The sequence below is a fragment of the Pangasianodon hypophthalmus genome, chromosome 28, assembly GCF_027358585.1.
Source record: "Pangasianodon hypophthalmus isolate fPanHyp1 chromosome 28, fPanHyp1.pri, whole genome shotgun sequence".
In the NCBI taxonomy this organism is placed as follows: Eukaryota; Metazoa; Chordata; class Actinopteri; order Siluriformes; family Pangasiidae; genus Pangasianodon; species Pangasianodon hypophthalmus.
In genome coordinates, this window is record NC_069737.1 from 13,577,711 (window position 1) to 13,601,881 (window position 24,171).

A 24,171-nucleotide genomic window follows, 5' to 3' on the forward strand; every position below is an offset into this window, starting at 1 on the left:
ATTTTAATTCCTTTATTGCCACACAACAAGGTCAGTGTATATACAAAAAATTTTGAATGACAGGACAATAAGTGCAAAATATAAAGAAGGCACAAAATTATTTAAGGCTTTTGAAATATAGCTATTCACAAGCAGTATACTGTATATGGACAGTGCATAAGTATATTAGATTTATTTAAAAGAGTTCATGCAAACAGTACACAGGAAAATGGAAATGTATGTATTTTTATAGCTACAGCCTGATTTATGATCAATACATTTTATTTAATTTCTCTCTTCACCATGTGGACAACTAATGGATTATTGCTTCTCATAATTAGATCCTTCTGAAACAGGAATGGCAACCTCTTAAGAGTTCCTAAACACTCAGGTGAACTTGTAAATATATATTTATATAAAATGTAAATATAAATGCGAATATGCATCAGTTGCATTTTCCTTATAAGATTTTCCAGGGGTGCCAATAATTGTTACATGTGGCTTTGTTAAAAATATATATTTTTGTTTTTTGTAGAGTGAATTGTATGTGTGTGTGTAATTGTAATGATGGTCTTATGTTGTTAGTGGAGACGAGTTATTCACAGATCCAGTAGTAAGTTTCTGTGCATGGTCGGTCATACCATCCAACACTTCCATTATACCCGTTTACAACACAGTCATCTCTATCCGAAAAAACATTTCCAGATGACCAGTACCTGAAACAACAGAGAAAAAGTCTATTGCATTGGACACACTGAGTAAATGAATAATGTACAATCCTGTGAAATGTATATTAATGTATAATCTCTTACGCAGTGGTCAGTGATGTTCCATCCACCCATTTCCACACTCCTTCATTATCAAGGTCAGTCAGACCAATATAAACGCCAGGTTTCTTGCTCTTGCTCAAATTACCCACAAACTCCTGTTGAGGTGTTAGAAACCTGATTAGCACAGTGCTAATGTGAGTGCAATGTAGAAACTAAATGTACTCAGTGTGTTGGCTCTATAATCATAGATATAAGAGAGACACACACATATCCTTCAAAGCTACAGTCAGGTCCATAAATATTGGGACAGTGACACAGTTTTGGTAATTTTGCCTCTGTACACCACCACAGTGGATTTGAAATGAAGCAGTCAAGATGTGACTGAAGCGTAGACTTTCAGCTTTAATTCAAGGGGTTTAACAAAAATATTGCATTAACCGTTGAGGAATTACAGCCATTTTTTAAAGAGTTCCTCCATTTTCACAGGCTCAAAAGTAATGGGACAAACTAATATAATCATAAATATTAGGATTATTTTTATTACTTGGAGGTAAATCCTTTGCAGTCAATGACTACCTGAAGTCTGGACCCCATGGACATCACCAAATGCTGAGTTTCCTCCCTTGAGATGATTTGCCAGGTCTGCAGCCATCTTCAGTTGCTGCTTGTTTGTGGGTCATTCTGCCTTCAGATTTGTCTTCAGTAAGTGAAAAGCAGCTCAGTTGGGTTGAGGTCAGGTGACTGACTCGGCCATTTAAGAACATTTAATTTCCAAGCTCTTGGGCTGCTTTCACAGTATGTTTTGGGTTGTTATCCATCTGTACTGTAAAGCGCTGTCCTATCAGTTTTGCAGCATTTGACTGAATCGGAGCAGAAAGTATAGCTCTATACACTTCAGAATTCATCCTGCTACTTCTATCAACAGTCACATTATCAATAAACCCCAGTGACCCAGTTCCATTAGCAGCCAAACATGCCCATGCCATAACACTGCCTCCACATGTTTGACGGATGATGTGGTATGCTTTGGATCATGAGCCCTTCCTTTCCTTCTCCATACTTTTCTCTTCCCATCATTCTGGTACAAGTTAATCTTGCATCAGAACTGGTCAGCCTTTTTTTAGAGGTTTTTTAGCAAAGTCTAATCTGGCCTTTGTGTTCTTGAGTGTTACCAGCGGTTTGCATCTTGAGCTAAACCGTCTGTATTTACATTCATGAAGGTGGCTCTTGATTGTAGACTTTGACAATGATAGGCCTACCTCCTCCAGAGTGTTCCTGACTTGGCTAGATGTTGTGAAGGGGTTGTTCTTCAATAAGAAAAGAATTCTGCAATCATCCACTTTAGTTGTTTTCTGTGGTCTCCCAGGCCTTTTGGTGTTGCTGAGCTCACCAGTGCATTCCTTCTTTTTAAGAATGTACCAAATTGTTGATTTGGCCACTCCTAAAGTTTCTGCTATCTCTCTGATAGGTCTGTTTTGGTTTTTCAGCCTAATGATGGCCTCCTTCACTTGCATCAACACCTCTTTGGACGGCATATTGAGAGTTCCCATGAACAGCTACCAAATGCAAATTCAACACTTGGAATCAGCTCCAGACCTTTTATCTCCTTAATTTATCATGATATAAGGAGGAAACAGGCCACACCTGGCCATGAAACTGCTTATCAGTCAAATGTCCCATTACTTTTGAGCCTGTGAAAATGGAGGAACTCTGTAAAAAATGGCTGTAATTCCTAAACGGTTAATGCAATATTTTTGTTAAACCCCTTGAATTAAAGCTGAAAGTCTACGCTTCAGTCACATCTTGACTGCTTCATTTCAAATCCACTGTGGTGGTGTACAGAGGCAAAATTACCAAAACTGTGTCACTGTCCCAATATTTATGGACCTGACTGTACATTATAACTAAGGCAATTCTTAACTATGCATATGTACCTGCTCCTCGTTGCTGTTTATGATCACCAGGTCTGCTCCTCTCCCTCTGCAGTCCTGTCTGCTCTCAGTCCAGGTCTTCCTCTCACTGGAGATGTAGTAAAGGCTGGAGTGAAATAATATCCATCCTAAGAGCAAGTAAATGAATTAATTAATACTTTGTTTCAAAATGTATTTAAAGTTTAAATTAGTAAAGTCTGGAACCAAAATAAATTAGTGAATTTGAATTTTTCCTCTCTTCAGGAATTGTTGTCCCACACAACTCCCACTCTTTTCTCTCTGACTTTTTTGAACATTTGAGGCCATTCTGATTCTGAACATTTAGATAGTGACTCAAGTTCCACATTTATTGTTTACATTTACATTTAATATTTTTATTTAACATTTATGTTTTATATTTTAATACTTATATTTAAATACATTTAAATTTATCTTCAACATTTGGAACCTGGAGACTGTTATTATATATGGGTTACTATTTAAATGTATCAGAATGTCTACAAATGTTCAAAAAAGTCTGAGAGAAAATAGTATTCACCTTTTTACATTTGGCACCAAATAGACTTGGACTTGTCTCGAACTTACTGGCACTGGTACATGGACTTGTCTCAGTTTCGGGTAATGGTCTCACTAAATGTTAGAGTAATGTTCTTTTGACTTCTCCACTGCATTCATCATCATTTGCCAGTGATCTGAGGTACAGATCTCTCAAAAACTCCACTTTCGTGGGGTAGAACAAGCACCAAAAAGATATTTTCTTTTAATACTTTCTGGAGTTTGGTGTCAGCCCAGTTTAAAATCTTATGAGGGTGTGACATGGATGTAGAAACACAGGTTTTCCTGGGAAGAGGAGGATTCTGTTGTACAGTCTCTTGTCCACGTGCTTACAAGTTTAAGGAAGAGGAGCTGTAGTGGCCACTGGTGTATAGCAAGAGCTTTGAGAAGAGACTGAACTGGCAGGAGTTGCTGGGACATGTTTCTCCCAAATATTTTGGCTTAGCAAACTATATTTATCTCATGAATTTAAATGATTTGACCTACATATATCTTAAGTTGTTAAATACATTGTTAAAACATTGTTCAGAGCAAAACATTGTTCAAGATTTTTAAGAGTGCAATCTGAGAGAAATTTGAAGCATGATAATTAACTGACAAAATATCTGAGATAAGGTATTTGTTAAAAAAATGAACAGTAAATCTAAACTAACCAATCATCTTCTGTTTCTGTCCAACAAAAGAGGCTTTTAAACAACAACAAAGCTGTAAACTCTTAATTGTACATAATGCACTTTAATATAATTGTAAAGCAGGCACTCACCCACACTGGTCAACCTATTCTGAAATGTATCTCTTTGTTTCTGTAACTGGTATTTCTCTATAGTCAGGTTGTCGTATCTGGTCTGTAGCTGGTTGTTTTCTACATTCAGGGTGTTGAATTTGATCAACAGCACTGTGATGGTAGTCAGCAGGAGAACACACAGCAGCAGCACACACACTGAAGTCAGTGTGTAAAATTTATTCCAGTTGGTTCCTGTAACTAGAAAGAAATTTAGTAATGTAATGAATTAACATTTGTACATTAACCTGCCAGTGAAGGAGTCAAACTGAGAAGAGTAATGAGAGTTACAGCAGGAAAATTATACCACCACCTTGGTGTAAGCAATAGATTGTTATGACAATGGACAAAAACATATGTAAAATGAGTAATACATGTAATTAGTGATATACTGAGCTTAATGGGTATAACAATCGAAAATAACTAATGCTGCATGAAGGGACTGGAACTAACTGTTGTATAAAATAACATTTAACATGGCTCTGTGATGAAACTTGCGGTTGTAGATGCTTGGTGTATTTTCAGTAGTAATGTCCTAGACATTACTTGGTCGAACACGTCTAGAAGGGCCAAATCTAGAACTGATCTTTTTATCATTTCTCATTTTATCCTCCATTATTTCAACAATGTGCATCATCAATGTGCCCCATTTACTGATCATAAGTTTAATGTTTTCAAATTAAATCAGCATAAAAAACAAGTAGAAAATGAGAACAATAATTTTCTATTGAATGAAACTGTAATTAAATTGGTGGAAGATTTTTCACCAGGTTTTCAAGAACAGACATTATCATAAACTGGGAATTTTTAAATTTAAAGTGAGGGAATTTGCTTTTGCTAGAAGTAATCAAATCAAATTACAAAAAAAATCACAAAATTATGTTTAAATTAGACTCTTTGCAAAATAAAAACACCCTAACAATGAGAGAGGAATTAAAGCTAAAAGAATATCAATTGGAATTGCAAAAATTATTATATGGATAAAGGCTTTTGCTTTTGAGAAAAGAAATTTCAAAAATAAATCTCTTGCCATCGTAAACATAGTGTAAATAGCAATTTATTTTAGCTCTCCCCTGAACACAGTGATAGATTCTTGTCTCAGCTTCATCATCTGGTCCCCCTTATTACAGATGAACTTAAATCCCTTTGTGACTCTGTTATTTCAGTAGTTGAAATTGAGAAAGCTTTGAACTCATTGAAAAAAGGGAAATCTTAAGGGACTGTCTGTCGGTAGAATATTATTTGGGACATTTTAAAGTACCAAATTAGTGCTTTATTTAGACTGCCTATGAAATGAGCCCTACTGTAAAGCATAAGGACCTGTATATAATTGACAATTTGAGACCAATCATATAGTTAATCACTGATTACAAATTGATTGCTCTATTTTTTGCAAAACATTTAAAATCTGGTGTTGGTAGAATAATTGAAGAAACACAAAATTGGTTTATGAAATGTAGGCATATAATCTGCAGAAGCTATTGAGTCTGACACCCATATTTTGTTTGTAGAATTCTACAAGGCATTTGATTTTTAAGTGCATGTTTTTTTTCTATAGAAATGTTTGGGTTTGGTGGCAAATTTAGTGAGATAATGTGTATGCTTTACAAAGATATTAACAGCTTGGTTTTATTGAATGTGAAGACCTCAAAAGGATTTAATATCAACGGAGATGTTTGGCAAGGTTGCCCTATCGCTCTTTTTCTTTTCCTTTTATTTGTAGAATTACACTTAAAATTTCGATCTAAAGGGCATCTCCATATTTGGAAGAGAAATTAGGATTTCACAGCTAGCAAATGAAACTATGTTGTTTTTTAATGATAAAAGTCAGATTGCGAAAAGGCATTGAACTGGTCCATACCAGACCTTCTGTTGGATGGTATCAGCTTGTCAGACAAAAAATATGATAAATTTGTTACAACATAGAAAATATGCATATACCACAAATATTTCTTCTAAAGGAATATTTTATTGGAGCACGTCTTTTAGAAGAAGTACACTGGAAAAAAAAGAACCTGGTTACTTCCTTATAAATATTATATTTTCAGTAAGATAAAAGACCTTTATTTCAAAATCCTACATTAGGGGTCCCCTTGCAATTCAATTGTTTTTTTTAATGGATGTATCTGACTTGTGTGTATCCTGTGAAATAGAAATAGAAACTATACCACATTTCTTTTATGAATGCAAAAATGTCGGTTGACTCTGAAAAAGACTTGTGCACATATTCTCTCACTCAGTGAAATCTATGCTGACCCTATTCAGGAACATGTAATTAACTTCTTTATTCTCATACCCAAATACTTCATACTTAAAAATAAATGTAGCAAAACCGTTCCACAACTTAACATTTCAATTATGTAATTAAATCTCTCAAACTTACTAATAATGATCATTTTAAAAAGAAAAACAGATTATTATGTCCCTTTTCTATGTGACCCCTAAAATATTTTTGTGTTTCTGTTTGTTTACAATGTTTACTACCTTCATTAAGACATGCAAACCTTAAAACTTGCGTACCTGTGTGTCGAACTTGTAGGTTCCTCGTTGTGTTGCCGTTCTCCATATCAGTGTTGGCATTGTAACTTCTAATAGCTTCTGCATTCGCAAAGATATTCACAGCCATCTCCGCTTGCTCTCTACTGTTCAACTCCTCAGTGTATTTCACATCATAAACATTCTCACACATCGCTAATCTATTATAGACTCATTAAACCACTGAATTATTGCATCTCTGTCTATCTGGATGTGACACAACTGTACCGCTGTGCCTTTATACTCACGTGTGGCGCATGCAAATTGACGTTTCATTGAATCTCTGCCTGTAAAAAAAAGGAAACAAACATCAGTGATTTCTTTTGAAAATGTCTTACTGACTTTGCATATGGAAAGTTTCATTGATGTGTATCTGCCTGTAAATAAAGGGATCAAACAGCAGTGTGTTTTTTGGTGAAGATGTCTAAGTTTTAGATGTTTTTATAAACCTATTTAAGTTCTACCCACACTCCAACACTTCTAGTTTTGATTTTGCTCATGTTCTTTAGGTAGAGTTGGGCTACTGGGTGTGTACCACGCATTAATGATCCTATCGGGGTCATGGTGAATTTCTCTTTCATTTTTATTATTTTATTATTGGAAGGTCTGTCTTTCTAATTCCTGTATAATTTACACATTTGTCAAGTGAGAGACATGGATGATAATTAAAACTGGACAACCCCACCCACCTACATACCTAGCAAACACCCAGAATACCACACTAACCAGCTAGGATCACCCTAGCAACCACCTGGAATACCATAGCAACACCCCATCAACCAACAGGAATTCCATAGCAGTGGGGAATGGGAGCAATGGGGAGCCATCAGAATACTGCACTCCCACGTTACTACAATAGTGTAATATATTTAAAGCTGCATAAAAGATATATAAAACTGCAATAGCTTCCTAGCTATCTGTACCCAGAAATGGAACACAACAACTTGCACACACGATGGTTTCTTAGGACCAAGCCCACCTACTTCACCGTCCGTATGGACTTGCCCAGAAGCCCACTCCTGGGCAAGAGTTTGTGTCTTGTGTAAAAGGTCTTTACCTTTGAATGGATAACTTTAACATGAAAAACTGTCATGATTGCACTTCCAGGTCGGTGGTCATTTTTACAAAATTTCCCTTATTTAATGTGAATTTTAGACATTGTTTGCATTGTGAGGCTGATTATTGTTGAGTAATGATAGTTGAAAGAAATTTGCAGGTGGGTCTTGGATCTACTACTTTCAGGTGTGATGATGTAGGTCTCATGAAAATTCGTACGTATTGTAGTAAAAGACCAGCCAGCATATTCATAACACTTACAAAGTCTACTTGTAATTCTTAGATATTTCATGATCCTATCCAGCATTGCGTATGACGTGAATCCATTTTAATCCACTGTGCTTCCACAAAGCCTGTGCTTTTTCTCCAGCGTAAATGCTTTTGTATATCTTTTAGTGTTTAATATATGGTGTGTGTATTGTAGTTGACATATATAAAGCATTTTATGTTCTTTTATAGCTTTGATTTTGTTCACATTCCATAATTTTAAGCTTAGGTCAGGCTACTGGATGTGTACCATGCATCATGTTTATGATCCTGTTGGGGTTGCAATGAATTTCTGTGTTAACATCCAATTTCATCAAGTTGCTAAGCCCGTCAAGTGCCTGCTGAAATGTAATTGGTTGATGGCGGCCATGTTTTTTGAATTTTTTATTAACATTTTTTATTTTGATTGGACTTCCATCTCACTATAAAAACTTTATTATCCAGTCTCGGTGGTGAGATAAGTTATAGATGGGTTAAAGGTGAGACCAGACTAATTTTCATCTCAGAATCCTCCAGTGTTTGAATAACAGGAAGTGTATAAAAGCTACACAGCTCAGTCTTCGACACAGTTGGAGGGAAACAATTACATAACTGAGGTGTTAAGGTACTTGACACCGATTCTTCTGAGAATATGTGACAGTTTTGCAGTGAAGTATTACTCACCTAGTTTAGAAAGCCTCTGGAGTTCCTCTCTATCCTTCTGTAACTGGTCTATCTCTTTAGTCAGGTTGTTGTATCTGGTCTGTAGCTGGTTGTTTTCTGTGTTCAGGTTGATGAATTTGATCCACAGCACTGTGATGGCAGTCAGCAGGAGAACACACAGCAGCAGCACACACAGAGCAGTCACTCTGTAACATCTGCTCCATGCAGTGTCTCCTCCTAATGGGGAATGGCCACAGAGACATGTCTCTTTTCATGTTATGTACAAATTGACAACAACTTAACAGATGTCAGTTGCAAAAAATGAAAATAACTATTTTGCAAATGTGTAAAATGAACATGCAACTCTCTGCTCATGTACTTTATGCTGACATTCTTTACCGATCGTGCTGCTGTCATTGGAAAATTTTTAAATATCCAGGAGCTTTGATGTGTATTGGATGTTGAGACATTTCCTCAACAGCTAATAACTTAATGAGTATGTGTACACTATTTATATATAGCGTAGTATACTCACTCACAGACTCACAGACCATGGCTACTTTATTAGTAATACATCTGTACACCTGGTCGTTCATGCAATTATCCAAGCAGCCAATCCTGTGGCAGTAGTGCAATGCATTGAGATACAGGTCAAGAGCTTCAGGTAATGTTCACATCAAACATCAGAATAGGGAAAAAACTGTGATCTCAGTGACCTTGACTGTAGCATGGTTGCTGGTGAATCTGAGGCTACAGTGGACACGGACTGAGTGAAACTGGTTGAAGATTGGATAAACATGGCCTGGTCTTTGTGCTCTTTTGTGGAAATGTTTTTCCATTGATTTCTAACCAGTCGGGCCATTCTCCTCTACCTCTCTAAGCTTCAGGCACATTTCTTCACCCAGAACTGCTGGACACACTGAAACATCTTTAATCTATAAGCGCCTGAATTACTGCATCTCTGCATGTAGATACACGTTTAGCCTTGCAAACCTAAACACTTACCTGTGTGTGGATCTGTGTCTAGGTCTCTCTTTGTGTCACTGCCTTTCTTCTCTGCATCTGGGTCATGACCTCTAACAGTGTCTGTACTCTCATAGATATCTACTACAACTTCTATTCACTCGGAAGAATGCTAATGCATCTGTAATCTATAAAAGACTCACTAAAACACTAAATTACTGTGTCTCTGCATGAGCACGAGAGAATGGCTGCACTTCCTTACTAGTGTACACTGAATTACATATGCTGCTGTCAGTAAAGGAAGTCACAACAGAGGACGGTGCGTCAGTGGCTCTTTGTGAAGACATTTGTGCTGCAATTCTCATGCATACTGTAGATATTCATGTTTAAGTAAAGCAGTTATATAAATATCAAAATCACATTATTCTGTTATAATGATGTAGATATTGTACTTGCATCATATTTCTTGCTCATAACATCATTACACAAAGATAGATGAGGATAGATGGAAGTGCAGTAAAAGCATTTTATTAGAGATACATCAGGCGATAAAAAACAGCTATGGGAAGGAATATATAAAAACATGCAAAGTAGGGAACAGAGCAAGGTCAAAAAACAGGAAGTGAAAAAAACAGAACAAAGCTCAGTATGATTAATCAAGGGCAAACTGAACACAGGTGAGAATGACAACCAATGACAAGACACGAGTGGAAACAGAACATTGACCAAAACAAAACACAAGTGGAAAAATAAACACATAGCACAGAGACAGCACTGGTAAAAGTTGTAAATGACTTACTGCTGGCCTCCGATCAGGGTTGTGTCTCCTTGCTTGTGCTGCTTGACCTTAGTGCAGCTTTTGATACCACTGATCATGCTGTTCTCCTCGATAGACTGGAAAATGTAGTAGGCATTAAGGGAACAGCCCTTTCCTGGCTCAGGTCTTATTTGACTGATCGTTATCAGTTTGTAAACGTAAATGGTGACTTCTCATACTAAGGTAAAGTTTGGTGTCCCGCAAGGCTCTGTTTTAGGCCCACTGCTCTTTTCTCCATATATGCTACCTCTGGGCAAAATTATCCATAAACATGGTATTAGCTTCCACTCTTACGCTGATGACACACAGTTGTATGTTTCAGCAAAGCCAGATGATAGACACTAGCTTAATAAAGTTGAGGAATGTGTAAAAGACATTAGAAACTGGATGCTTATTAACTTTCTCTTACTTAATTCTGACAAGACAGAAGTACTTGTACTAGGACCACATGCAGCTAGAAGTAAGCTTTCTGATTACATAATAACTCTGGATGGCCTTTCTGTTTCATCATCTGCAGCAGTAAAAGACCTTGGTGTGATTATCGACTCTAGTCTTTCTTTTGAAGCTCATGTAGATAATATCACTAGGATCGCTTTCTTTCAACTCAGAAATATTGCTAAAATAAGAAATATATTGTCACTACACGATGCAGAAAAATTAGTTCATGCTTTTGTTACCTCTAGGTTGGATTATTGTAATGCCTTACTGTCTGGATGTTCCAGTAGGTGCATAAACAAGCTCCAGTTAGTCCAGAATGCAGCAGCAAGAGTCCTTACTAGAATCAGAAGATATGACCACATCACCCCTATCTTATACACACTGCATTTGCTTCCAATCAAATTTCGTATTGATTATAAAATACTACTATTGACCTATAAAGTTCTAAATGGACTCGCGCCACAGTACCTGAGTGAACTTTTGGTCTTTTATGATCCGCCACGCCTACTTAGATCAAAAGGTGCAGGCTATTTGTTGGTACCTCGAATAGTGCGGGCTACAGCTGGGGGTAGAGCTTTCTCTTACATAGCCCCACAGTTATGCAACAGCCTTCCACTTAGTGTTTGGGGCCCCAGACACAGTCTCAGTGTTTAAGTCTAGGCTGAAAACATATTTGTTTAGTCAAGCCTTTTGTGAATAGTTTTTTCTTAGGTACAGGGGCAGGTCTGGAGGGTTCACAGGCATAGAGTGTTGTGGTGAACTGAAATGTTTGGATGCTGTCGCCCCCCCACTCTTACACGTTCACTCAGGTTTGTCGACGGTGGAGTGGCTGGCTGCTTTATGTCCCAGGACTCCGTCATGTCTGTGTTAGCTTCTGGCTCTCCCTTTTAGTTATGCTGTCATAGCTAGTCTTGCCGGAGTCCCTGCTTGCACTCTGCACGCAAAGTACATTGTGCTTAACCATTAGAGGACAAAAGCTTACCTAACAATCTCTTCCTCTCTCTCCATCTCTCTCCCTCACTCTCTGTCGAGCTACACATGCTATTTCTGAGATGCCAGTGATCCTGACCCCTTCTGCTCCTCCTCGCTGCCTGACCCATCCTGATGCCCCTTCTGCTCCTCCTCGCTGCTTGACCCATCCTGATGCCCTACTTCTGGTTGGAGTTCTCATCGGTTGAGTTCGCTCGCTGCTGCTGGGGGTGGCCCCATATGGACGGCCTGAAGAACTGTTTGGATTGCTGGGGATGGTGCCACCTGGGGGCTGTGGAGATGGCTTGGGGATCACATATGGGGAGCTGTACTGTAAAGGCTTGGGACTGCGATTGCTGTAGTGGCTTTGGGGCTGCGGTTGCCACGAGCAGCTTCGTACTCAGGACTCCATCAGTGGACAGTGGATAGATTTTAACCAACCGGACTTCTTGCGAAGACTGTGATGAATTTATTGGTTGCACAATTGCACTATTTGTCCTTATAGTACACAATAATAGAAGGGATTTATTTATAATCGCACTATACATTGCACCCAGATGAGGATGGGTTCCCTTTTGAGCCTGGTTCCTCTCAAGGTTTCTTCCTCATATCATCTCAGGGAGTTTTTCCTTGCCACAGTCGCCACTGGCTTGCTCATTAGGGATAAATTCACAGTGATAAATTCAAATATTTACAATATATTTTTGTGAATCCATTTATTTCTGTAAAGCTGCTTTGTGACATTGTCCATTGTTAAAAGCGCTATACAAATAAAATTGAATTGAATTGAATTAAACAAAACATATGACAATACGGAAGCATGCGCTGTCACGCTATGGGCTGCTTAAGTGCGTTGAGCAAATACTTTTTGCACTCAGTGCTCAGTGTGAGGGGGAAATACCTGACAATAACAGGAATGCATTAATTTCTGCACACATTCAACAGTATTAAAGGTAACTATATACAGATGATTTTGTCAATACAAACGCTGACAAATTGTTGTGGTATACGAGGAATAAAACACGGAATTCACTGTTACTGGAAAATAATCAGTAACTCGGGCTGCACCACCAACCCAGTCTCACAGAAAAAAACTTCCACCTCAGCACCTACTACACAATGAACATCAACATTCTGTCACAAGCATACATTGCATATCAACATATTAGTCATTCACTCGAATGCTCCGTATGCCACTTTCTCTACCAACGTAATTTAACCAATTTCACAGACTACTATCACTATGCTATTTGAATAAGATACTATATCAATATGCAATAAATAAATATTTCCCCTCTTTTTTTAACCTCACTAATGCTCTTGAGAGTGAATGGAGTACAAATTCTCACATCCACATTCTAAATCTAGTGGAAATCCTTCCCAGAAGAGTGAAGGCTGTTATTAGCAGCAAAGCGTGGACCAACTCCATATTAACGCTCATCATTTTGGAATGGGATGTTCAACAAGCACATATGGGTGTGATGGTCAGGCGTCCACATAATTTGGGCCAAATACTGTATTTCTGCATGAATAGTCCTAACTGTAAATATCACATCTCAGCCAAGTTAGTGTAATTTTTCAAAATGGCTTCCCTTCTCATTATTCAACAGCGCTTGATCTTTTTTTTTTCCCATTGTGCACTATACTGAGTTGGAGTATTCATAGAATAAAGCTGATGCTTTTGTTAATTTAGTACGCAAAATGTGAGACTTTTTTCCTTATGCTAACATTTGTGTCTGCATGTGCATGTTGGCATAGTATATGTGGTAATGAGGCACTTAGTTTCACAATGTGCTCGAATGTGCTCGGGTAATGTTCACATCAAACATCAGAATAGGGAAAAAAACTGTGATCTCAGTGACCTTGACTGTAGCATGGTTGTTGGTGAATCTGAGGCTACAGTGGGCACAGACTGAGTGAAACTGGTTGAAGATTGGATAAACATGGCCTGGTCTTTGTGCTCTTTTGTGGAAATGTTTTTCCATTGATTTCTAACCAGTCGGGCCATTCTCCTCTACCTCTCTAAGCTTCAGGCACATTTCTTCACCCAGAACTGCTGGACACACTGAAACATCTTTAATCTATAAGCGCCTGAATTACTGCATCTCTGCATGTAGATACACGTTTAGCCTTGCAAACCTAAACACTTACCTGTGTGTGGATCTGTGTCTAGGTCTCTCTTTGTGTCACTGCCTTTCTTCTCTGCATCTGGGTCATGACCTCTAACAGTGTCTGTACTCTCATAGATATCTACTACAACTTCTATTCACTCACAAGAATGCTGATGCATCTGTAATCTATAAAAGACTCACTAAAACACTAAATTACTGTGTCTCTGCGTGAGCACGAGAGAATGGCTGCACTTCCTTACTAGTGTACACTGAATTACATATGCTGCTGTCAGTAAAGGAAGTCACAACAGAGGACGGTGCGTCAGTGGCTCTTTGTGAAGACTTTTGTGCTGCGATTCTCATGCATACTGTAGATATTCATGTTTAAGTAAAGCAGTTATATAAATATCAAAATCACATTATTCTGTTATAATGATGTAGATATTGTACTTGCATCATATTTCTTGCTCATAACATCATTACACAAAGATAGATGAGGATAGATGGAAGTGCAGTAAAAGCATTTTATTAGAGATACATCAGGCAATAAAAAACAGCTATGGGAAGGAATATATAAAAACATGCAAAGCAGGGAACAGAGCAAGGTCACAAAACAGGAAGTGAAAAACACAGAACAAAGCTCGGTTTGAACAGGCAGCAAAACACTGGACAATACTTCGCCCCAAACAAGGAAACACGAGGGTTATGAATACACGAATTAATCAAGGGCAAACTGAACACAGGTGAGAATGATCATGACACATAGGAGAGACAACCAATCACAAGACACGGGTAGAAACAGAACATAAACCAAAACAAAACACAAGTGGCAAAGTAAACAAAACATATGACAATACGGAAGCATGCGCTGTCACGCTATGGGCTGCTTAAGTGAGTTGAGCGCTTCTTGCACTCAGTGCTCAGTGTGAGGGGGAAATACCTGACAATAACAGGACTGCATTAATTTCTGCAGATATTCAACAGTATTAAAGGTGTAACTATATACAGATGATTTTGTCAATACAAAATCATTGTTGACAAACATTGACAAATTGTTGTGGTATACGAGGAATAAAACACAGAATTCACTGTTACTGGAAAATAATCAGTAACTCTGCTTTGTATCGGGCTGCACCACCAACCCAGTCTCACAGAAAAAACTTCCACCTCAGCACCTACTACATGATGAACATCAACATTCTGTCACAAGTGTGGCCTATGGGTTGTAAGGAAGCAGCACAGGATACAAAAAAATATCTTTTAGGGGCTTTATTCTGACGGCTGTCTCTCAGAAGGACAGTGATCGATGGGAGTAAGTACTGATAAAAAAAAAAAATGAATAAAATAAAGTAAATCTTATGTCTCTGTTGTGCTTATTTGACAAAAAAAGAAAAAACAGGAGATTAAGCACTGATTTCAAAATCTGATAAATTCAGTCCAGGAAGAGTCACAACCTTCAAAAAGTTCAGGGTTCAGATAAAGGAAAATTCAGTCTTTTTGAATTGCACTAGAATGAAATTAAATGGAGTAATATAAAATAAAATAAAACGAAATACGGTAGAGGCTAATATTTGAATCAAATGAAAACAGTACATTAGCTTACTATTAGACTCCTCAGTTTTCCATGAAAATACATATTTAGTAAAAAAAAACATTCTAATAATTTTATCAAGGTATGAAATGTTTTAACACTCATAACTGTTTTTAACATGCATATTCCAATGCAGACAGATTCAACTACAACCAGGCAAATGCGCTGGGCTTTAAATAAAGAAAATGAAACTTCATTAACATTCATTGTACATACCCAGTCCTTACACGTGTCCCAAACGTGATCAAACCCGATCCACCTCACGCGTGCAACCCATAAACGTCAAATTCAGAACAATGGCATCAAACTCAGAGCACTAGTTCACGTTCGTTGCTCTGCTCACACTAAAATCCACGCACATTTTCCATACTGGAGCGCCGCAACACAAGTGTCACAAACACAGTTTCTTGAAGGGCCCACCACCAATTTATGCTCAATGTTAAGTTTTGTTAATTTTCTCCACTTGGCTACATTCTCCCCTGCTAAATGTCATTGTCCTCAATGATCTAATACATATTTTTTACTTCCTTAACGGCCTCCCTAAAGAACACACCCCCCAAGCTTGTCAACACTTGTGAAAAGACTTCAGGACTGAGTGAGACTACATTACATGCGGACCTCGGTTCATTGAAAGGGTTTGAGTGCACACCCGCATTGACTCTTTTTGTTCTCCTAGGGGTTGGTACAGGCTTCTTCAGCACAGGTTCTTCCACTCTGAGAGCAGCACTGGTGTCAGGAATAAACTGCTTGGGTTCTGTATCCCCTAAAATCAATTCGGGCTGATCTACAAGCACTTCACCTTCTACCGAAGAACTTCCAATCTGCTTTGTCTCTTGCAGACTAGGGTAAGTGACTTCTTCTAGCACAACAAAATCAGGATCAGACTGAACTTCAACTTGCTCGGACTCTGCTTCTCTCTCTTGTGTTTTAGGAGGATGGTTCTCAGAGGAGTCTGGTTCAGGAGCAGAAGTGACACAGGGTCGCAAGTCAGCTCAATAAAGTCTCTTGAAAGGACCACTCTCTAGGGGCTCAACGGTATATGTAGTCCCTTGCACATCTAGAACCTTGTATACAGTAGGACCCCATGAATCTTGTATCTTGTTCCTACCCAAAGGTCGGTGACGCAGATACACTTGTTGACCAACATTGATAATGGGACAATAGACCTTTTCATTTAAAGGGGCCAACCTCTCAGCAGCCTTGTGTTCAGCATATTTTCTTGCCTGTTTGTGAGCCTCTCTCAATCTTTCCTGATGAATCACTAACCAGTCTTGCTTTCTGTCTACAGGTTGCTCATGACCCAGCAGGGCATCAACTGGAAGGTGTGGATGGACTCCAAACAGTAAGTAGTATGGTGAGTATCCAGTGGTCACATGTGGCGCGACATTGTAGCCACCGCCTCTTCTTTTCAGGGGGAAGTGTGCGCAGCAGATCATGAAGCGTTCGATTAAAGCGCTCACACTGAGCGTTACCCTGAGGCCGGTAGGGTGTAGTGCGGGTTTTCTTCACACCATACATTTTGCACAGCTCAGCAACAACTTCGCTCTCAAAATTTCTTCCCTGATCAGAATGCAGTCTTTCAGGTATGCCGTATTTAATGAATCATTCCCTTAACAAGATTTTGGCGGTAGTGTTAGCTCTCTGATCCCTGGTTGGAAATGCCTGTGTGAATTTGGTAAAAACATCTGTCACGATTAGTACATTTTCATGGCCATCAGATGATGGCTCAAGCACGGTAAAATCAACTGCCACTACCTTCAAGGGGTCTGGATGCAAGAAATGGCTTCATAGGGGCATGTATCCTTGGCTGTGGCATCTTTGTTAAGATGCACCTCTGACACTTTTTGATCCATTGGTCTACATCATTATACATGCCGACCCAGAAACAACGTTTCCTCAACAGGCCGATTGTGCGCTCAATCCCTTGATGTCCCATATTTTCATGCACACTTTCAAGGACAGATTCTTTTAGACATGCGGGTAAGAGCAGCTGTTGACACTCACCATGATGCTGATCGTTCACGACACGATAAAGCAAACCATCCTGTTCACGGATACTTTTCCACTGCTTTATCAGCGATAATATAGACTTTGATAGATGAGATCTTTCACAATGGGAAGGCTTCTTCCTCCTTTCCCAGAAGGGTCGGAAAGAACTGATGATAGGATCGTTCTTCTGGAAATCTGCCAGTTCTGCGGTCGTATAGCCTGGCAAGGTATGAGTGCTTCCCTGATTGTCATTGTACGTCTCTCCACCACATTCCAAGGCACGAATCTGTTGGACTCTGTAACACCTTTCTCTAGCAATTACTAAGTCAGGCTCCAGGACTGTCCCTTTACGGATTATGTTACAGATGGCAACACAGTCGTCACACTCGTCCGGAATGGTAGGCTCCCCTGCTAGAGGCTGCCTAGAGAGGGTATCAGCAGCTGTATTATGTCGGCCTGGGCGGTATTTAACATCAAAATCAAAGACAGATAATTGAGCAACCCACCTTTGCTCAACTGCACCAAGTTTGGCTGTTTTAAGATGGCACAGAGGGTTGTTATCTGTGATAACCACAAACCTAGAACCTAGCAAATAATCACAAAACTTTTCTGAGATCGCCCATTTGAGAGCCAGCAGCTCAAGTTTCATGCTGCTATAGTAACGGTCATTCCTTTCTGCTTTTCGAAGCCTCCAACTTGCAAATGCAATGACCCTCTTACAACCACCCTGCTGCTGATACAGTATTGCCCCTAGGCCTTCATGGCTTGCATCAGTCTCCAAGATAAACGGGAGACTAAAATCTGCATATCCTAATACAGGAGCAGAGGTAAGTTTCTCTTTCAGTAGCTCAAATGCTGATTGGCACTCAGATGACCACAAAGCACAGAAATCCTTCTTCCCTTGGCCGAACTGGGTAATACACAGATTCACTAAATCATGAAGGGGCCCAGCAATTCTAGAAAAACCCTCTATGAACTTTCTGTAATAACTACAGAATCCTAAGGATGAGTGCAGTTCCTTTACTGTTTTGGGGACCTTCCATTCCTTTACTGCCTCAATTTTCCCTGGATCCGTAGCAATTCCTTGAGCTGAGACTTGATGACCTAAGAATATCACTTCCTGCTGCAGGAAGTGGCATTTCTCAGGCTTGACTTTGAGACCTGCTTCCTTTAGCCTCTTAAAGACCATTTCCAACCTCTGCAAGTGCTCTGGGAAAGTGAGTGCGTACACCAGTATGTCATCCAGATACACTAGCATGATTTGAAAAATTAGATCACCCATTGTAGTCTGCATAAGACGCTGAAATGTTGATGGCCCATTACAAACCCCAAAAGGCATACAGCAGTACTCAAAAATCCCAAATGGAGTTGTAAAGGCTGTCTTATGTTTGTCATGCTCAGGAATGGCAACCTGATGATATCCACTCTCCAGGTCAGTTGAAGAGAAGAATGTTGCTCCCTGAAGTGCGTCAAAACTCTCATCGATCCTAGGTAAAGGGAATGCATCTCGTTGTGTCTTGGAATTTAGCTGTCTATAATCAACGCATAGCCTAAGGCTACCATCTGTTTTCCTCATTAGTACAATAGGTGAAGCATAAGCACTAGTGCTTTCTTGGATTACTCCTTTCTTGAGAAGCTTACTGATATGTTCTCTAACTTCCTTGTACTGAGTGGGTGGTATACGCCTGTAAGGCTGTGTCACTGGGATATTATCGGTTAGATGGATCTCATGTTGCACCTTATCAGCGAAACCAAGGTCTTCATCCTCAAGAGCAAACACATCAGAAAACTGCATTAACAAATTACTCAGCTCTGCTTGCTGCTCAGGGGTACCACCGATATGTAGCTTGCTGAGGAACTCTTTCGAGCTGTTCTCCAATACCTGATCGCTTTTGGTGTTAACAGTGACTTCCTCAATATCAGCTGAAATACGCTGGAACTTAACCTCACATGTCCCATTTAATTTCAAACTCTCAATGTGAGTTACAGTCCCAAGCCTGATTCGGGCCCGCAACCAGATGTCCTCTGGGGAAAGATTCACCACCTGCACAGGAAACACCAGTTTCCCTGCGGCCACCAGACATGGAACAACAATCAATCCACCTGGTAATGGTACATTCAGGGGCTCTAGCAGGTAGTCAAGTGAGCCATCATGTGACAAATGTTTTGTGCTTTTAGCCATCACCGTCGCAATTGAAGAAGCAGGTATGTGAACCATGTCCTTTCCAGCTAAACGAACTGCTGTCCTCTTCTCTTGGCTACTGGCATGGTGCAGTTGTTGAAATGCCTCCCTCCAATTAGACTGCAATTTCCCACCAAGGGTGGTGTAAACTCTGCATGTACCAGTTGTTGGCATCTGCTGATAATATTCATGCCAATTAGTGCTGGTACAAGAGGGGAGTTCAGCGTGTCTCTGACTACGAGGAAACCGCATTCAGGAAGGACAATACCCATGGTTTCAACTTTCAACTCAAGGTAACCAAGATAAGGTATGTCCAAACCATTGGCAGCAGTTATCTTCAGACAGCCTGCTGTTGAGAGCATATCTTTATCCTCACCAAGCAGGTGTTCCCTGAAGAAACTCTCAGAAATAGTGCTGACTTGGCTTCCTGTATCCAGCAGACAAGCGGCACTCACCCCATTTATTTTGAAATTAGCAACAGGACATTTTCCCACAGCATGCTCAAGTAGTCTATCACGACTAGTATCCACACTAGTTGAGCCAATGGACTGCCCAATGCATTGTCTGGCTCACAGCAACCGAGGGTGGGTGTTTCCCTGGGGTCCAGAGCTAGTAGCTTGCTCTGTGACAGCCTGCTTGTTTCTCCTCACACACCTCTTAGCAATGTGTCCTACACCATTGCAGCGGAAACAAATTGGCTGCCCACCACCTGTAAACCTTGGCTGCACCTTGGGTTTGCTTTGGGTTACAGGCTCTGACTTGATGCACTGTGTGGTGAGTTTCTCCACTGCTTGGGTTAGCTCTCCTATAGCCCTTCCTTGTTCTGCTATGATTTTCAAAACTTCTTCAAGACTAACTGTTTTTGTTTCAGGTGCAACAGCAGCACACTGGGCTTCAACTGTCTCAGACACACTTCGATTGCTGATTACTTTTGGGACACGAGGCTTGGGATCTTCTAAAGACCACATGAGAGCTTCATCTCGCACTTCAATAAGTGTTGACTCTGGCTTGTCTCTAACAAGCTTCCGAAGGTCTCTCCTAAGGCTAGCGTCTCTAATGCCCTCAATGAATTGGTCTCGAATTGCCATACTCTCATTTGCCATTGCATTTGGTGATTGTTTCTGGATAGAATTCAGAATCTGGGACGGTGCATGTGAGTAGGCACGAATATCCTCCCCTTCTATTTGTTTACGGCTATAGAAAGTTTGCAATAACTGAGATACACTGCGCTTTTCTCGGAAAGCTCCTCTCAGATATTCAAAAATGTCACATGGGTGTTTTGGATCCTTCCCCATTCGCATTCTGACCTCCTCTAAAGCTGCCCCCTTTAGAAGTGAGAGGACAAAGTCTAACTGGTCCTCGGTGGTCTGACTTTTAGCAGGTATCACCCTCTCTACTTCTTCAATAAACTCGTCAACATCTCTCCCATCTTTGTTAAAATCACCACTGAACAGTTGTATATGACTTTCTCTTGGTACATAAATATATGACCTGGATGGCTCTCTGATCAAGTTAGCAATTGCTGCCATAGTCTCCTCATGCTTTCTGTTAAATTCTTGAATTTGTTCGTGCATGTCATGCCTATTACTACTTGTACCATGTTCATCCCCATACTCTTCACCCTGTAAAGCTGGAGCCTCATCTGATTGTGACATTTTATACAATTTTCTTGAGTTTAACAAAATGAGAACAGTTGCTTTGGTCAAAAATAGTCTCTTAATCAGTTCAAAATTGTTTGAAAGTCAAAGGATATGTTCTCAACTGCTCATAGAATACTTCAGTCTTCCCTTTTAGGCAGTCTCTTGATAGGTGTCTCCTCAGAAAGCACGCTGCAGACCTCTGCGGATAAGGCACTCTTCTTCCTTTCATCTAGCAGTATCGTCACCTCACCAGGCCACCTCCAGCCAGCCGACATCTGTTCACTGGACAACTGCACCCAGGAAGTTAGCCTCCACTCCGTTTTCTAGCGGCACCTATCTTCACCTCTACCGTATTTCAAAATGAATTAAAAATACCCCACTCCTGGTACCAAGATGTGGCCTATGGGTTGTAAGGAAGCAGCACAGGATACAAAAAAATATCTTTTAGGGGCTTTATTCTGACGGCTGTCTCTCAGAAGGACAGTGATCGATGGGAGTAAGTACTGATTAAAAAAAAATGAATAAAATAAAGTAAATCTTATGTCTCTGTTGTGCTTATTTGACAAAAAAAGAAAAAACAGGAGATTAAGCACTGATTTCAAAATCTGATAAATTCAGTCCAGGAAGAGTCACAACCTTCAAAAAGTTCAGGGTTCAGATAAAGGAAAATTCAGTCTTTTTGAATTGCACTAGAATGAAATTAAATGGAGTAAAATAAAATAAAATAAAATGAATACTGGAGCGCCGCAATACAAGTGTCGCAAACACAGTTTTCTTAAAGGGCCCACCACCAATTTATGCTCAACGTTAAGTTTTGTTAATTTTCTCCACTTGGCAACACAAGCATACATTGCATATCAACATATTAGTCATTCACTCGAATGCTCTGTATGCCACTTTCTCTACCAACGTAATTTAACCAATTTCGCCCACTACTACCACTATGCTATTTGAATAAGATATCAATATGCAATAAAGGCTGTTATAGCAGCAAAGTGTGGACCAACTCCATATTAATGCTCATAGTTTTGGAATGGGATGTTCAACAAGCACATATGGGTGTGATGGTCAGGTGTCCACATAATTTGGGCCAAATACTGTATTTCTGCATGAATAGTCCTAACTGTAAATATCACATCTCAGCCAATTTAGTGTAATTTTACAACATGGCTTCCCTTCTCATTATTCAACAGCGCTTGATCTTGATCAGCACTTGAGGCCCTTAATTTCACAATGTGCTTACTAGTCTGCTGAGCATAATTAATACAGTACCACAGACGAACACAAATCAGGCAAAACCTCATCAATCTTGTTAAAGAACTGTGCTTTAGCTTTGGCTTCTCGTGGTTAGCAAGACTAGACTAGCACTTAAATACTTCTAGAACCTTCTAGAGACAGTAACCATTATATTGACGGTATTCATTTATTGCTGTTATAAACCATTTTTGTCGCTGATATGAAGCAACAGGAACAAATTATCCGGTTGTGTTGTTTTCTGATTGTGATACATTCATCTACAAAGGAAGGCCCTGTGGTTTAACATGTCTCTCGAGTGTCTGTCACAGAAAACCACACAGTTAAAAGCACACTCTAAAAGGAACAAGCAAGCATGGGTGACTACCAGACTCCCCACCTGAGGAGTTTACTGAACATTTTATTAGAATGAAGTTAATCAAAGTTGATTCTAAATATTTTTCATTGACCTGCATGGATTACTGGATCCTGAAGTGAAGCAGCTCCACCCCACCCAAGGCTGCTGCATCATCAGAGGTTACATCTGTTCATAAAGTAAAGTGAAAAAGCAGACTGCAGTTAGATAGCATTGTCATGTTCAGAAAAGTAATAAATTAGCAGATTTTTTTTGTTACATGAACTAATACAATTTATACTACAGCATTGCTGAATTCTTAAATCTGATTGCTCAGAAGGTACTGACTAATTTTCTATAACAGCAGATCTGACAGTAATCAGGGTGTTCGGGGGTCCTGAAAAAGTCTTAATTGAAATTGCATGGTCTTAAATTTAGTTTCAGACAGGCGTCTTTTATTACCTTTTTTTGTCTCGTTCATGTTTAAAAAAAAAAAAAAAACAAAAAAAAACACCTGAAGCCATGCATTATTCTGAGTTCAGCTCTGTCGACATGAGTAAACATAAATTTGACCCAAAGTGACAGGAGAAGAGCAAATACTCATGCTGACGCCTGCAGACACCCTAGTAATGCTGGCTGCAAGGCAAATCACACATTTATATTTGTACACCCATTCTAATAAGTGATTGTTTCTATAATGTTCTGCTGTCTACACACTTTGACCACAGAAAGTTACTGCAGTTTCGTCTGTTCCTTTACTGGCAGCCGAACAATTAATAGTCTTTATCTGCACACAGCACTCTTGAGTAAAGAGGTGCAGTTGTATAGTCGCGTCCCCAGAGAAATAGAGAGGAGTAATTCAGTGTTTTGTGAGTCTTTAACAGATTAGGGATGTTTCAGTGTGTTTAGGTGTGAGTGGAGATGGTGGTGGATAGCTATGAAAGTGTGAATGTTTAGAGATTATTGCTGCTATGATTTCAAAAAGAAGACTCAAAAGCTTCACAAAACAGCTTCATATGTTTAAGATGATTTAATGAGCTGTGCTTATATTATAACTAGTGACTATATGTGACATATGTCAAAAGAATAACAAAATTTTAAGTATCAAGTATGAGCCTAAAATCAAAAATAACTTTGCTATTCCCACTGGAACTTCTAGGCCACAAAATCTGATGAAAAACAATCAGTAAAACATGGCAAATGTGCGCTTTAACACGTTTAACACTAGAGGGCAGTAAACATACAGATTCAATAATGAAATTTCAGCTCTAGCAGAAACTACACAGTTGTTGCTTGCTATCATGAGGGTATCCAGCTTGCTGAGAATTTTATAAAACCCTGAATTTGTGTGCACTACTACTACTATT

At 39.4% G+C, this 24,171-nt stretch overlaps 2 protein-coding genes across 2 annotated transcripts in view; both read right to left on the reverse strand.

Moving 5' to 3' along the window:
- LOC128317031 (C-type lectin domain family 4 member F-like) lies at nucleotides 1-16,923 on the reverse strand. The gene is made up of 9 exons (XM_053230732.1): nucleotides 16,779-16,923; nucleotides 16,055-16,357; nucleotides 9,522-9,638; nucleotides 8,538-8,753; nucleotides 6,537-6,722; nucleotides 3,999-4,217; nucleotides 2,684-2,808; nucleotides 792-904; nucleotides 1-695 (listed from the first exon to the last, which is right to left on the reverse strand). Exons 1-9 carry the CDS (start codon nucleotides 16,921-16,923, stop codon nucleotides 575-577), a joined length of 1,545 nt encoding a protein of 514 aa, XP_053086707.1. The 3' UTR covers nucleotides 1-574.
- Nucleotides 9,636-24,171, reverse strand: part of LOC113547336 (retrovirus-related Pol polyprotein from transposon 17.6) — a 25,681-nt gene continuing 11,145 nt past the window's right edge. Inside the window, exon 5 of the mRNA XM_034302534.2 lies at nucleotides 9,636-22,993. Coding sequence (XP_034158425.2) covers nucleotides 17,147-19,828 — 2,682 coding nt within the window. The 5' untranslated portion in view covers nucleotides 19,829-22,993 and the 3' untranslated portion in view covers nucleotides 9,636-17,146. The remainder of the gene's footprint in view (nucleotides 22,994-24,171) is intronic.

What these genes read in the sequence shown, in the direction of transcription:
- LOC128317031 (XM_053230732.1), bottom strand. Translation starts at nt 16,923, where the DNA reads ATGTATGGTGTGAAGAAAACCCGCACTACACCCTACCGGCCTCAGGGT. An exon ending in GAATAGGTTGACCAGTGTGG is followed by an intron (nt 2,809 to 3,998) that starts GTGAGTGCCTGC and finishes ACTTGCTCTTAG; the next exon opens with GATGGATATTATTTCACTCC. An exon ending in TAAACAGCAACGAGGAGCAG is followed by an intron (nt 905 to 2,683) that starts GTACATATGCAT and finishes ACACCTCAACAG; the next exon opens with GAGTTTGTGGGTAATTTGAG.